At 39.2% G+C, this 16,790-nt stretch overlaps 1 protein-coding gene across 2 annotated transcripts in view; it reads left to right on the top strand.

Annotated features, from left to right (window-relative positions):
- Positions 1-16,790, top strand: part of ANKRD44 (ankyrin repeat domain 44) — a 195,866-nt gene that overhangs the window by 147,452 nt on the left and 31,624 nt on the right. For both annotated transcript variants that reach the window (XM_012809197.2, XM_023516908.1), the window contains exon 16: positions 14,493-14,564. In XM_012809197.2, coding sequence (XP_012664651.1) covers positions 14,493-14,564 — 72 coding nt within the window. The remainder of the gene's footprint in view (positions 1-14,492; positions 14,565-16,790) is intronic.

Below are 16,790 nucleotides of genomic sequence, written 5' to 3'. Positions count from 1 at the left end.
CCATCGGAGCACAAACTGGGGAACTGTTTTTCAAAGCCGTTACAGTGAATAAATGCCAAAATTAAGTGATATTTAAATTTTTGCTTAGGCGTAAAACTTCCTTTTTATAGCTTTTTTATGGCATCACTAGGAATTTGTGTATATAAACTACTGGAAGATTGATGGCTTGCTTTAGTATTTTAGGACCAGGTGAAATCTGAGTTTGTGCTTTGAAATGTTGTTAGAAGGACATTTATCAGGATCATGTCACTTTTCAGGCATATATTTTACAATCCACCATAATAAATAAATGCACATCACCCCTGCAAGGAAAACGACGTTTATTATGGGTCAAACTTTAAAACTGAAATATGCAGTTGAAAGCTGAAGAAGTTGGTGTACAATTTAGCACTTACTGTATTTATTAGCCATTCAGGAAATTACAGAATAATTTAGTGTTATAAGAGAAATTCTGAGAAACGTCTTCCTAATGTGAGAGCATATAGAGAAGTATCACAAAATATTTTATGTAAATTATGTTCATTGCTTTTTTTTGAATAATAAGTAATACAGTGAGTATACAAAAAGGAATGCACCCTGCAAATTGTTCTCTTAAGATATTCTTCATTTTAATATTATTTGTTAAGTTTCACTGATTGTTTTTCCTTTTAATTTCAGATCAATATAAGGGAACATATGATTAGGTTATGTTGTTTGTGTTTGTTGGTAAAGTACAAGTCACGACTGAGCCCATCACCCAGGTTGCCATATACCCCTGCATTGTGCCTGTTAGGTGAGAGCTTACCAAACCCCTTCCCTCCTCTCATTTCCTCCTGCTTCTTGAATTTAATTATGTTTTTATCTCATGTGGATGAATAGTTGTTCATCTACTGGTTTCATATTAGTATTGAGTACGTTGGATGCTTGCTTTTCCATTCTTGTGATACTTTACTAAGGAGAATGTTCTCCAAATCCATCCAGGTAAATACAAAATGATATGAACTTTCCATCTTTCTTTAAGGCTGAATAGTGATCCATGGTATACATATACCATAGTTTATTTATTCATTTATGAGTTGATGGGCGCTTGGGTTGATTCCACATCTTGGTGATTGTGAATTGAACTGCAGTAAACATTCTAGTGCAGATGTCCTTATGGTAAAATATTATTTTCTTCTGGACATATACATAGTAATAAGATTGCAGGATCAAATGGAAGGCCTACTTTTTGGCTCTTTGAGTATTCTTCGTATTTCTTTCCAAAAAGGCTGTATTTGTCTGCAGTCCCACCAACAGTGTATAAATGCTCCCTTCTCTCTGCACCCCTGCCAGCATCTGCAACTTTGGGACTTTGTAATGTGGGCTGTTCTCATTGGGGTTAGGTGATATCATCAGGTGGTTTTGGCTTGCATCTCTCTGATGATTAGGGATGATGACCATTTTTCATGTGTTTGTTGGCTTTTCATCTGTCTTCTGAGGAGAAGGTTCTGTTCATGTCTCTTGTTCATTGATAGATGAGATTGTTTGGTTTTTTTCTTGTTGTTTAATTTGAATTCTTTCTTTATGAAGAAGACCACAGTGGCAAATTGCAGCAACAACAAAAATAAATAAATGGGACTGAATCAAGCTAAAAAGCTTCTGCACAGCTAAGGACACAACAATTAAAGCAAATAGACAACCTTCAGAAAGGGAGAAGATATTCACATGTTATGATTCAGACAAAGGGAATGTTAATCTTTTGGTCACTGATCCTTGACTAAAATGAATCAAAAATAAAAATCATACTTCTATTATAATTACTTTAATTTTTGGTACTACATTTTATAAATAGATCATTCTTTTTTTTTTGAGACAGAGCCTCAAGCTGTCACCCTGGGTAGGGTGCCATGGCATCACAGCTCACAGCAACCTCCAACTCCTGGGCTCAAGCGATTCTCCTGCCTCTCCCTCCCAAGTAGGTGGGACCACAGTTGTCCGCCATAACACCCGGCTATTTTTCAGTTGTAGCCATCATTGTTGTTTGGCGGGCCGGGCTGGATTCGAACCTGCCAGCTCAGGTGTATGTGGCTAGCGCCTTAGCCACTTGAGCCACAGGTGCCGAGCCTAAATAGATCATTCTTATCCAACTATAAGCAGTCCACTTTATGAAATCAGAAGTGAAATTAGTACTGTAATTTCAAACATATTTCTAAATAATCCATACACTAAAGAATCCATGATACAGTGTGTGTCCTCAATGGACAAAAACAATTTTGACAACTGTGCAGCAAATAAAGATACCTCTGTCTCTTTTATGTTGAGATAACAGCAGCACTTCTTTAAATGGAATGCTGAATTTTTTTCATCTGCCTTTCATCTGCACACTTACATGTTTAAAGTTCTACATTTTTAAATATTAAAAACATAACTTTTCAAATTTAATTTTTCTATAGTTTTAGAGTATTTGTACATAAAGTATTTTTAACATGAATTTTTAAATAAACCTTGCTACAACCAGAGCAAAGTTATTCTGATAGATAATTGTGAACAAGGAAAAAACTTTGAGTATAATTTCTGCCCAGGTACAATGACTCACACCTGTAATCCCAGCACTTTTGGAAGCCAAGACAGGAGGATTGCTTGAGGCCAGGAGTTTGAGATCAGCCTGGGCAGCAAAGAGACTTGTCACCACAAAAACTTAAAAAAATAGTGTAGACTTCTATTAAATTGCTCTTGTGAATAATACAGAATTATAAACTACACTTAAGGTTTTCTTTTATTAATGGGGATTAGGTAGTAGTCTGTGGGTACTATAAAAACTTAATTTTAGTAGTTTCACCTCTCTTAAACCATTCATTGAAGCAAGTATTGAAATTGGGTAGTGTGAGAAATGTGAAGACGTTTGTGATACCCTTTACTGAATTAAATATGCCCTCTTCTTATACCTGCTGTCAAAGAGCTAATTAACAGCTAGAAACAAAAGACAGACAATGGATGGGAAAGATGGCATTGACACCCCAAATTTGGCCCAAGAGTCTCTGAATACCGTGACTGAAATGGCTCCGTTTGCATCCTGTGGCCCAAGTTTATAATTTGAGGTGTGTTTTATATCATGGACACTATTTACTAAACGTGTTTCATTCTTGCCATCAGCTGAACATGACTAACTTTCAGAATTGCTGGTTGCTTGAAAAGTTTAGGCAATTCTCAGCTGAGCTTATAAAACTAAAAAAGATAGAAGAGTCTGGGCATGGTGACTCACCTCCTTAATCTTACCACTTGGGGAGGCAGGGGCGGGAGGATTGCTTAAGGCCAGGGGTTTGAGACCAACTTAGGCAATACAGCGAGACCTCTGCCTCTACAAGAAGTTAAAAATTTAGGTAGACATGTGGTGCCTGCTTGTAATGCTAGGTACTTGGGAGGCTGAGACAGAAGTATTGCTTGAGCCCAGGAGTTCAGGGCACAGTGAGCTATGATTGAACCACTGCACTCCAGCCTGCAGACAGAGTGAGATCCTGTCTCTTAAAACAAACAAACAAAAAAAAAAAAATCCAGAGTTTAAGACAATTTTACAAATTATTAAAGTGTATGTGTTATTTAGGAGCAGAGAAATCACCCTTGGTTAACATTATACAAATAAATTAACACTTGGGTGAGCCTGTTAAACAGTGCTTTTGAGAGGACATGGAATTATCTTTGCCTTATTTGCAAGTGTAGCATCATTTTTCTTAACCAACTACCCCTTGGTATTTACCCCTCACTCTGCTCCATCCTCAGCTCATGTTCCCCATATGTGATAGTGGTTGATTAGCACAGGCCCTTCGCTGTTGTCTTCCTCTCCCCTGCACCTTCACATACCCCACTGTCTCCACCACACACACACACCTCAGGAATCCAAAGAGGGAAAAAAGAGCAAGAGAAAATCCAGAGTCTCTTTCCCTGCTAGAATCCAACAGTATGTTGGGCTTACTGCTGATACAGAAGGGTCACCTTACCCTTGAAAATTCATGTGTTAAGTAGGTATGGTCTCAGCTAGTTCCCTTACTAATGCATATCAAGGGAACAGCCAGTGTTTTGTTGTACTGAAATTTCCTTGCAACGGTTATTGGCAGATCCAGGTGAACTTGAGCAGCGCTCATAATCATATCCCAAGGAAGCATAGTAAGGATGCATCCACGGTAGATTTTGCTGGTATCAGCAACCACGGCATTCACTTTGTATCTGAGATCGGAGCTTCTGGAATTTGCTGGTGGCTGCAGTCGGTTCCCTCAGAGGTTTTCTCTGGTGCCTTTTCCAGCTCCCTCTCTTTTCTATCCTGTCTCTAAAACATAAACATTCCTTCCCTCTTTGGCTTGCCACACACGCAAAAGACTGAAACCCAATTCAGTTATGGGAAACTATGGCATCTAAGAGAATATTTCTTTGTGAAGGTGCATTATGCCTTCTGATTTTGTTTAACCCAGATATAGTAATTTTATATTAATATTTTGCTTGGGAAAGATTGAATTTGGGAATTCTCATACTAGTTAAACCATTTAAACTCAAAGCAGCTGTGGGACCTCCAAAATAATAAGGGAACACTGGGCAGCGCCTGTGGCTCAGTGGGTAGGGCGCCAGCCTCATGTACCGAGGGTGGCAGGTTCAAACCCAGCCCCTGCTAAACTGTAACAAAAAATAGCCAGGCATTGTGCCAGGCGCCTGTGGTCTCAGCTACTCAGGAGGCTGAAGCAGGAGAATCGCCTAAGCCCGAGAGTTGGAGGTTGCTATGAGCTGTGTGATGCCACGGCACTCTACCAAGGGTGATAAAGTTACAAAAACAAACAAACCAAAGTAATAAGGGAATACTGATTACTTTTTCTCAGTTGGGCTGGCTTCCTCGGCAATTCTTTGCAGTGCTCTCACGTTAGTTATCGTCTTTGTCTCCTCTACAATCATTTTCAGCTTTTCCCAACCTTAGATCGCTCCTCGTGTTTTTAGTAACCATGATGCCTTATGATGCTGATTTTATTTCTTATGAGTTAATCTGGAACACCTATGGTAAGATGAAAAGAATCACACTGTCTTGGCATTTCAAAAACATATTATCTGCATTTCTGTTCTCAGTTACAATTAGAGAATGTATTTGGAATCCATTTACTGGTATCTCACTTTCTTTATGGTATTGATCCATCAATCACATCAAAATTTAATTTGATTAGTTCCTTTTTTGACCCCTGAAATTTAGAAAACCGGTGGGGGGGGGGTCACTTCATGATAAGTATATCATCACCTAGTAGTGGTAAACTGACATTGTGGTTTAGAAAGGCACACTTATCCTGGAGCAGTTTTCAGTTGTAAGACCATGTTCTATAAAAGGTCATGTTTGCTTATTTGTTTTCAAGATTGGTTGGTTGTCTTGTTTTTGTTTTAATTTTTATAAGACTTTACAAAGTGCAGTTTTAGGTAGAAAACAAAACTTAGCAGAAGGTACAGAGATTTCATACATAGAAATCCGTGTGTCCATGTATGCACAGCCATACATGCACAGCCTCCCCTATTATCAGCATCCCCATAAAAAAGGCATACTTCTCACAATTGATGGATCTACAGTGACACACCAAAATCACCCAAAGTCTGTAATTTACCTTACAGTTTACTCTGTGTTATTAAACATTATGTTGGTTTGGGAAAATGTATAATGACATATTTTTGTCATCACAGTATCATACAGAGTAGTTTCACTGCCCTAAAAATCCTTTGTGCTCTGCCTATTCAGCCCTACCTGCAATCTACAACCCCAACCCCTGGTTTTTAAACGTGTCAATGACTATTTTGTTCAAATTGTTTTTATAAAAAAAAAAAATCAATCCAAAATGTAAAACCAGCAGTGTTTTAGGTAATTCTGTAATAGCAAAGCAAGCAAACTTGTAATCACCCTATAATTAATTCCACTAATGCTCTGTCATTCACTTATCGGATTTAAATTCACTTTTATAGACATTTGTTGAGTGCATACTACATAGCCTGGGTACTCCCTGCCTCTAAAAAATGTGCAATTTAATGGCTGTGAAGTAATGCACTCGACAACAGTAACCCTGGCTAGAATGGTGTTATTGCTTTCATAAATATATACTAGTCATAAAAACATTGACCCCTGAAATTGTTTACTAGATATGATGCAGAATATAGCTATGGGGACCTTGGGAATCATTGGTTTCAACCATCTTGATTTTAAATAGAAATGTATTTTTTTTAGAGTAGTGTTTATTCGTTGTAGAAAGTTTAGAATATGTCATAGAGTGGAAATAAGTAATCAAAACACCTATAGTTCCTGTGTTGCCAAAGAATCATTATTAATCTTTTTGTGTATTTCCTCCAAGTTTCTTTCTCCATGTATTATATTTTATTTTTTATGTATATGAATAATATTGAATATGTGATTTTGTATACTGATTATTTCCATGCAGTATTATAATGTAATCCTTTTCCAATGCTATTAAAAAGTATTTGTAAAAAATTTTTAAGAACTAAAAAATATTCAGTTATGGGATCAACTATAACTTCGCCATTCTTCTATAATTTAGGTTGTTCACATTATTTCACTATTAAATGGCTTTGGGCTTAAAACTTGCTCAAGAGAGAGTCTCTGAGGTAGGTCTATAAGGCCAAAGAAAATGAACACTGTAAGCTTCTTGCAGGATAATTTTGAACCCCATGCATTTTGCATCTTGTGTTTGGCTTTATCTTCACAGTGGGTTCCATTAGCCTTTCCCTACACATACTCCAGGCTCTTCTGCCTTTTAATTGGCAGGGAAATTACTAGGAACTGAATACACACTGGAGGGAGGAGATAAGCAGAGTCATCAAAATCAGCTCCCAAGAAGAAATGGAAACTTAATCTAGCTAAGCTTTCAGTAGCACCCTCCTTAGTGGGTGTTATCGCCTTTTAAAGTTGCATAGAGCTTGACTTACACAAGTGTAGAGAGTTAATGGCTCCTTACTTATGGAACTGGGGCTGGGAAAGACAGAAGTTAAATTAGATTAGATGCATACATTTCTAGGAACTGCTGTGTTTCTGGTAATTGTTAATAATAATTTCAAGTAACACAGCTTCTTCTAATAGCTGTGGAGTGATGTGAGCAGTGTCATGAAAAAGATATAGTCATTGGTGTTACTTATTGGTGTTACTCAGAAAGAGATAGTCATTGGTGCCACTGTGGGGGCAGTTTGCTAGGGGCTGGGTCTGAGATTATTTGTGGATATGCAGAAAGGGCTGGACCATGGAGGGCCAGCATGGCCTGGCGCATACCTGGCCCCTGGCACCCTCTGCCAGGAGACTGAGGGATCTGGGACTTCTGTAGACCCAGCTCCTCCTTCTGGACCACACCAGGGTGGGCCTGGTCAGTACTAGCGGCACAGTTAACTCAGAAGTGGGCATGGGGTTGTCTGAATAGCTTTTCATTCTTAAGCACAGACAAGTGGAATGTGAAATGCAATTTCTGACGGAAGTGCCAACTTTCTAGGGGTCTTGGCCTACTTCCATCCCCTCATAGACTTGAAGATCCATAAATGTCCTTGCCATCTCCGCGCTAAAAGATAAAGAAATCCATTTTCCACCTCTCCTCAGAGTACCTCCTTTACATGGCCCCCGTGGATATTTTCTGATTGGTCTCCTGGCTCCCCCTAGCCTTCCTAATTTGTGTAGTTAGTCTACCAAAAGCAACAAGAGACCCACCAGCTACACTTTTCTCTTTTTACAGTCTGAGTCATGCTTACTTTCTGTTTTCTTAAACATCACATTTTAAAACTGGTTAAGGTCAACTTGAGATCTCTTGGAACCCCTGAATTTTTTGCCTGCCATGTTTTCAAATAGCCAGTAATTACCCACACTATTTATAAAACTTGAGTTTCTAGCTCAAGTATAGTATTTCTGTGTTCCTTTTCAAATTTGAGGGATAAGATACTGTTTTGTTACCTGAGTAGCCAACTAGCTTACCATTGAGTTCATATTCTTGGTTTTCTTATATGATTTACTTTGTAGAAAAAGAGGCTTAAATTTAGCCTTCTATTACCCTGGCTGCTTTTAAATACAAGACATTGAAATGGTCTTTGTGTGAGGCCTCCAATCCTGCGGAAATGCTTCCAGATTCAGAATATATGAGATATTGTAATCTCATATACAATAATATTCTTGGACCAAAAAATATGTCAAGCATCCCAGCCACCGCCAGCCCCAGGGAGAGAACCAAGGAGTTCATATTTTACAAATATGACAGTTGAAAAGTCCGGCTTGCTGTTTGGCTTATCTTCTTTCTCTCTTTGCCTTCTTCAGCCATCCATCTTCACTTGTTGGTAAGAAGTGGAAGTGGCATTAGTCTCAAATCTGGTTTTTTCACCTGACGAGAGTCTTGGCAAATGCATGGTGATAGGAGGAGGCTCTAGGGGAAGAAGTAGGATCAAGCAGTGCTGCTCTACATAGAAGCATCATGGAAAATCAATCAGTCAGGGCTCGGCATCCATAGCACGGTTGTTACGGTGCCAGCCATACATACAGGCTAGTGGGTTTGAACCCAGCCCAGGCCAGTTGAACAACAATAACAACTACAACAAAAAAATAGTCAGGAGTTGTGGCAGATGCCCAGTTACTTGGGAGGCTAAGGCAAGAGGATCGCTTGAACCCAAGAATTTGAGGTTGCTGTGAGCTGTGGTGCCATGGCACTCTACACAGAATGACATAGTGAGACTCTATCTGAAAAAAAAAAAAGATCATTAGTCAAGAAAAGAAGCAATTTGGTTTTAGAGATGATAGGAATGAGACTAAGTAGTCTAGATAGAGGTTTGATTAAAGCAGCCTTTGAGGTAGATTTTTTAGGCAGGGGACCAAGTGAATCCTTGGAATGCATACAATTTGTATTGTGTCAACAGAAGTCTGTGGCAGCATACTGGATAGGTACATTGGGTCTATGAGTGTATTCAGCATGAAAACTAGCATGAGAATGCATGGATTATATAAATGTTCATAATGCACATAAAGGCATGTTAATTAGAAGTATTTTTTAAAGAGCTTATAGCTAGTTTATTTTTTATTAGACATAAAATTATGTTCTCTGATTTATAACAACAAACCCTTTATGCAGAACTCATTGCTTTCTATAATGCCACTTCTTTGGCCTGTACTCTTAGCATTAACTGTGTTTCAAAGGAGCCATTCCATTTCCAATTTTGACAAGGTAGATTGAGGTTGATCTCTGTAGAGCAATGTTATTTTCCAATAATATTACACACCACAAGCTGGATTGCAAGTTAGTATAAGATTTCTGACGCTCCCAATCCCCATCTGCTCCCCTGAGACGTGTTTGCACAGTGGCACATCTGAGCAGCACTGAATATCTGCCTTTCCCCTTGCACTCGATATGTTTAGGACAGGATCTTAAATTAACAAGAAAAGTTAATTCAAACTGTAAATGCTAGTTTTGAATGACTTGCCAATTGCCTTTCTCTCCACTTCTTCATGTGGTCCTCTTAACTAACAAAGAAGACTCCCTATAGAAAAACACTTACAGGGGCAGGAGCCCCATTTATAGCTCCAGTGATTGCTGTTTAACTAAGACTTATACTAACTACTCATTGGGAAAAGAAGAGGAAAATCTCTGTGACTAAAGGAAATTGTTGATGTTAGAGGCATAAATAGACCTAAATACTTAAAAAAAAACAAAACCCAACCCAATCCATTCTCTCTGTTTCCTCCTCCCTATTCCTGAGGCTGTTGGTGAAGTATCAGGGCAGTTTAGCTTGTCAGTGGATTACAAGGCATTGTTGTTTAGGGTAAAGAACTTAGGTTTTAAGTTAGACCTGGGTTCGATCCCTGAATCTGTCCTTTACTGGCTGTGAGAACTTGAGCCAGTTATTTAATGGATTACTGAGGATCAATTGAGATGATCCATGGAAGGCTCTTAGGAGAGTGCTTAGCTCATAGTGCATGCATAGTAACTTACAGCTTTCATCAGCAAGAATCTTTGTCATCAGCATTTAAATACTGGAGTGCCTGAGGGCCGTGTCCTAAGCCTTCTTTCCTGCTGTCATGACACCTCTCCCTGAGTAGTCTCCCTCACAGTGGGAGCTTCATGGATTAGAGATTGCAAAAGCTTCCTGATCCTCACTGCAGTCCAAATCTCTCTTCTAAGCCTCACACCTTACATCCAGCTGTCTACTAGATTGATACCTCCCCTTGAATATCCCAGCAGTACTTTAAACCAAAACTCAACTCATCTTTCTGACTTCTGATCTTCCTTCTTATTTTGTTTCTTCAAAGAAGGCATCACCATCTACTCTGTTATTAAAGCTGAAAATGAGGGTTATCCTTGACTCTTCCTTCTCACTTCCTCCAATGTTTGGAGTTGTAGTCATTACACCACTAATCTCAGTGTAGGTTGGCTCGGTATTAAAGCTATAAACTCTGCCCAGGACAGTGCTCAATAAATAATTATTGACTAAATCCATGAATAAAGGAATGAATAAAACTCTTGAGTATACCCACTTCTTTCCATTCCCATCACCTCTTCTGCAGTTCTCACAGACTTATTAATTCACCGTTCAGAAATCCCGTGGTTGAAATATCCTAACTCTTCTCTCTGCTTTTAGGGTTGCAATCCACCCCAGCACTACAACATGTGTGGATTTTATAAAACCCGAGAATCTGATCATCATCATGCTGCTTCTGATTTGTGTCCTGGTTTTATAACTGTTGTCCTGGAACATTCTCAAAAATGTCCTGGATTGGGCAATCATTATATGATCTCCCTGTACCTAATCTGTCTTGCGCTTCCATTTTCAGCCTCATTGCTCCTCGTTCCGTCCTCATCCCGACACGCCGCTCTAGTTTTATTGAGCTTCTTAAAATTTTTCAAGTTTATTGTACTCTCTGTTCTCACATGCTCTTCCTTTCTGGAACATTTTCCCCTTCCAGCTTTGCTTGGCTTACCTCTGCCGTCCAGGTCTCAGGGTAGACATTCCTTGACAGAGGAGTCTGTAAAGTCTGTGTCGGGTTCCTCTTTGTGTTCCGATGGCATCTGAAACACTTCTCCATCCTAGCTTTTTGCCTTGCTGTTTTCATTACCTGTTAACGTCTTTGAGTTCTCCACTACCCTCTAAGCCAGTGGTTCTCAACCTTCCTAATGCTGTGACCCTTTAATACAGTTCCTCATGTTGTGGTGACCCCTAACCATAAGTTATTTTTGTAAGGATCATGGCATTAGGAAGGTTGAGAACCACTGCTAAGCTATGTCAAGCCAGCCATCATATCTATTCACTGCACAGTTCAATTCTGGTGCCTAACCCAGGGTCACACAAATAGATAACACTCAACAAATATTGGTGAATGAAGTAAAGCACCACATGCTGTCAGAATGATCAAAGGGTGGACGTGTGTGGAATAATCTTATTCCATAATTAACGTCCTGAAAACATGCCTCATCTGTGGCTATAAATAGCATATTGTCCTCTTGTCCTGTTCATCATGTTTGTGATAGTAGGAAATGATTCTGTGTTCCTTTGATTGAAAGTTCATTCTAGGGCAGGATTTGAGGTCATCAATTCCAGGAAGTCTTGCAGGTGATAATGTTGCTAAACAAAGCAAAGAACAGCTGTTTTTAGCCTTATCAAGCCATCGAGGCTACTTTTATTTCAACTATATGAGAGAGATTTGTTTTAAAGTTATTTGCTTTGAAGTTAAATTTACTCTGATTATTATAACATATCCTAGATTGTTTAAGTTCCAAACTTTGTTCTCACACCAATAAGAAACAAACACAAAATGCCTCATACTTCCAATATAATTACTTGTATTATTTGAAATTTTATATGGTAATTTTTTACTTCGTTACTTGATCTACCAAAGAATCCTAATATTGCAGCATCTTGTTTCACAGTTATTGATGAGAAAGGAGTTCGGTACCTATCAGAGGGTCTGTGGCCATCATTCTTTTAAATTAAATGAAAGGTTAATAGCTTTTTCTCCAAAAGGACATAGCTTTACTGGTTTTCTGATTATAAAAACAATGCAGGTTGATACGGTGGCTCACCCCCATAATCCCAGTGGTTTGGGAGGCTAAGGTGGAAGGATTGCTTGAGGACAGGAGTTTAAGATTAGCCTGAGCAACACAGCAAGACCATCTCTTAAAAAAAAAAAATTATTCATAATTACCAAGAGGGACTCATTCCACGGATGCAAGGATGGTTCACAATACACAAATCAATAAATACTACACATTATATCAACAAAATGAAGGACAGAAATCATAATTTCAACTGGTGCTAAAAAAGCATTAGATAAAATTCAGCATCCCTTCATGATTAAAAACTCTCAAAAATTGGGTATAGAAGGAACTCAACATAATAAGAACCGTATGTCACTGACCCACAGCTAGTGTCATACCAAATGGGGAAACACTGAAAGCCTCTCCTCTAAAATCTGGAAGAAGACAAGAATGCCCGTTTTCACCGCTGTTATTTAACATAGCACTGCACGTTCTAGCTACAGCAGTCAAACAAGATAAAGAAATGAAGGCCGTCCAAACTGAAAAGAAAGATAAAGAAATAAAGGCCGTCCAAACTGAAAAGAAAGATAAAGAAATGAAGGTCGTCCAAACTGAAAAGAAAGAAATCAAATTACCCTTGTTTGTAGTCAATATCTTACATCTAGACAAACCTAAAGATTCTACCAAAAAACAATTAGCACTGATAAATAAATTCAGTAAAGTTTCAGGATACAAAATAAACATAGAAAAAATCAGTAGCATTTCTGTTTTTTCTTTTTTTGAGACAAAGTCTTACTCTGTTACTCTCAGTTGAGTGCTATGGTGTCATAACTCACAGCAACCTTAGACTCCTGGGCTCAAACAGTTCTCTTGCCTCAGCCTCCTGAGTAGCTGGGACACCCGCCACAACACTCAGCTAGTTTTTCTGTTTTTAGTGGAGAAGGGGTCTTGTTCTGGCTCAGGCTGGTCTCAAACTCCTGAATTCAAGCAGTCCTCCCACTTCAGCCTCACAGAGTACTAGGATTACAGGCGTGAACCATTACACCTGGCCCAATAGCATTCTATATGCCAGTAGTAAACAATCTGAAAAAGAAACCAAGAAAGCAATCCCATTTACGATAGCTACAAGTAAAATAAAATACCTAAGAATAAACTTAACCAAAAAAAGCAAAAGATTGCTACAATTAAAACTATATAGCATGAAAGAAATTGAATAGGGCACACAAAAAAATTGAAAGATAATCCATGTTAATGCATTGGAAGAATCAATATTGTTAAAATGTCCATATTAAAATGTCCCTTCCTGTCAAAATAACTATAGCATTTTTCACAGAATAGAAAAATCATTCTAAAAATTATGGAACCACACAAGATGCAGAAGGGCCCAAACCATCCTGAGTAAAAAGAACAAAACTGGAAGAATCATATTGGCTGACTTTAACTTGGGCTATAGAGCTGTAGTAACCAAACAGCATGATGCTGCCATAAAAACAGACACCTAGGCCAGTGGAACAGAGTGGAGTGCCCGGAAATAAATCCATACATCTGTAGTGAACGTCTCCTTGACAAAGGTGCCAAGACTATACGATAAGGAAAGGATAGTCTCTTCAGTAAATGGTGTTAGGAAAACTAGCTATCAGATGTGGAAGACTTGTGAGATTTACCTTTCTATCTTTTGCTTTTTTTGAGACAAAGTCTTACTCTGTTACTCTGGGTTGAGTGCTATGGTATCATACCTCACAGCAAAAAAAGTTATAGCCTGTGGGCTAATTATAATCTGATCTAACATCTATTTTTATAAATAAAGTTTTATTTGAACTCCAAAAAGAAAATCCATGAGAAGAATGTCATGTGCTAACATCAAGCCCTGGTCACACTTATCTCCTTGATGCATTTCATTGACCACTCCGTCCTCCAACTCTCTTGTCACACCTTCATCTTGTTTAATTATTGTTATTTAGGATTCACTTTAAATGAAGTGAATCTTCTCCTTGGATAGGCCTTCCCTGACCATCTGCTGTAAAGTAACCTCTCAGTTACTCCCTATCACCTCCGCTATTTTGTTTTCATTGTAGTTTGTATAACTTCCAGATATTTTCTTATTTGTATACTTATTTGGTTTTCTGTGCTTTTTTTCCCCAACATGTAAGTTTCATGAAATCATGACTTTTATCTTTTTTAACACTATTTCCAATAAATGTATGTTTTATAATGGAATAAATACTGGTTATTATCATTTTTTCACTTTTACCAACTAGTTAGTTGAAGTGCATACAACATACATTTTTTTCTATTATCTTTCAAATAGCGAATGCTGACATGATCTAGAAGTTTAAATATTTGGTGAGCGTATTTGTTTTAGACATGTTATCTCAGATTGTCTATGTTGCTGATAAGCTGAATAGTTGCTTACGTTTCTGAAGTCTCCTTTCACATTTACGCCAACATTAGCATTCAGAAAGTAGGATTCCTTTGGCGAAATTAGGCTCATGTGCTGTTGTTTTCCTTTTGTCTCCACAGCTTTTGGAAAGAACCAACAGTGGTTTTGAAGAATCAGATTCTGGTGCTATCAAGAGTCCACTCCACTTAGCCGTAAGTGAGATGCCATGGCAGCTTTGCCTGTTACAAAAGGAACCTAAGCATTCCTAAATCTAGGCCGCTCTTAAAATGTAAGCACTGTCATACAGTGATCAATGGCAATGAAAGTAGTACGTGGTGAAAGGCATGGGCTGTGGAGAGAAAGACTACCCCCCCCTTCCAACCCCAGCTTCACCAGCTGATCGCCTCAGACACTTGACTTACCCTGTTATGAGCCTCAGTTTCCCCATCTGTAATACAAGGGCAAATGAAAAGAGAAAATGCACATAAAGTCCTAATCACAATGTACTCTAAAAAATCATGGTTATAAATATCAAAACGTTTAAACTTCAAAGAAAACATTTCAGTTAAAGAGATTAGATTATAGATAATAATACACAAATGTTAAGCCTAAGGATAATCAAACACCACATTTACAAAACCACAATTAAAAACTGTCAGGATTGTTAAGCATAAACTTGCAACTGTGTTCTTCTTGTCTGGACTTGGAATCAGGGTCTCCCAGGAGGTCTTTGGCTCTTACGCTGAGATCTGGGAGGGAAAGGAAGAAGAGTTATTTTATCACCAGTAAAGCTTCCTCTCTACTTCCCAGTAATTGAAGGGGATTGCAACAGCTCAGAATGATGATCCCCAAACTCTTCACAAGGGGTGGCCAAGGTGGGACGTGCACCTACCACTCTGTTTCAGATTGGGTTCTGCTAACAGCTGGTGATCAGCTGCTCCCCAGGAAGCTGGCTGGCAGCCGCATGCTGAACTGTGAGCGCGCAGGTCATGGCCAGAAAGGTGGTATTTGGACGTTTCTTTGCTTAGTAAAACCCAGGGGCAGGTCAAGGGACTGGGCCTTTTATGTTTAAAGTTGTTATGACATTTCAGTTAGTAAATTCACAAGTAGCACTTCAATGTCATTCTGATGGAAAATTGAGATGGAGATGTGGTGAGAAGAGAGTAGTGCTTTATTAGTAGGCATGTGGAAGTGTTCGGGCAAGGTGAGGAGGGACCAGGCCATTGCACAGGGATTGTGAGTAGCAGAACCAGTCCCACGCACGGAGCCCTCCCTTCACTGTCCCCACGTTCTCACCTGCTGACAGCCTGCTCTCACATCCTCTCACAGACTCACTAGCACGTTTGCCACGCCTCCACATACACATTCTGAGTCTAGTGAAATCAAGCTAAAGTGAGCCTCAGTCTTTGTTCCTGGAGGAAGAGTTAGAGTGAAAAAGGTAGATGAATAGTGGGTTCTTTGTATGCTCACGACTTCATGCCAGTTGGCTCTTAGTACAGGTTGCTCACAGGAAGCTGCTGTGCCTGGGGCAGTTACCCCAAAGCTGAGCACTCACAAAGTAGCACCAGCTGCCTCGGGAGAGTCCTATGTGGAGGTTTATCTTAGAATTTTCATACTCTTTGGCAGTGGGGTTCACCGTATTACCAAGTCTGTTACTAATCTGAGTAAAAAGTTTATTGGCTTCCAAAAATTCTTAATTTTTCCAAAAGTTATTTGTTGAGAGCTTACTGTGTAGGCTAACAAACTCTATGGGTTTCCAGTCATTTGAAGATAGGTTGAGATATCCCTGGAAAGATATGGTCTTCCATAGTTCTGCAGCTGACAGAAGCCTGGGAGAGACCCACAGAAGAGGTCCCAGCTGCCACGCTTTTCATAAGCACCTCATCTGGGCTTGGTTTTCCTACTGTAAGTTAAAGAGAGTGAGCTGGTTAAGCATCACAAAAACTCTTTTCAGTTTGTTAATTTACGTAATTATTCTTTGTGAGATCTGGCCCAAATACCTAACTTCTTATGTCTTGGTTTCCCGGCCCACAGTATGAAGATAACCGCGTTGCCTCATCATAGGGCCTCTATGGGGGTGGCACAAGTTAATGCATGTAACACAGCTGCAACAGCACCTGGCACATGTTTGCAGTCAGCTAGCTTCATCATCATCATTATCAACATTAGTATCATTCTTTCATTCAGCATACATGGACTGTGAATAATGCCAAGCACTGTTCCTGCAGCTGGAGATACCGCAGTGAACAAGACTTGGCCTCTGTCCCCGTAGAGTTTGCAGTCTAGGAGAGACAAGAGGCACGGAAGGAGCTAGCATGACAGATGGCGATAAGTGCTGCAGGTGCTACCAAGGAAACGAGGTGGGATGAGTGAGATAGTGCTGTGGTGGCAGACAGGGTGCTATTTGACACAGTATAGAAGCCCATGTGTGGACAGAA

Source organism: Otolemur garnettii, unplaced genomic scaffold, assembly GCF_000181295.1.
Source record: "Otolemur garnettii isolate 467f Iridium unplaced genomic scaffold, OtoGar3 scaffold00100, whole genome shotgun sequence".
NCBI classification, from domain to species: Eukaryota; Metazoa; Chordata; class Mammalia; order Primates; family Galagidae; genus Otolemur; species Otolemur garnettii.
The sequence above is the reverse complement of the archived record's forward strand: the minus strand, read 5'-3'. Positions and strand labels throughout refer to the sequence as shown.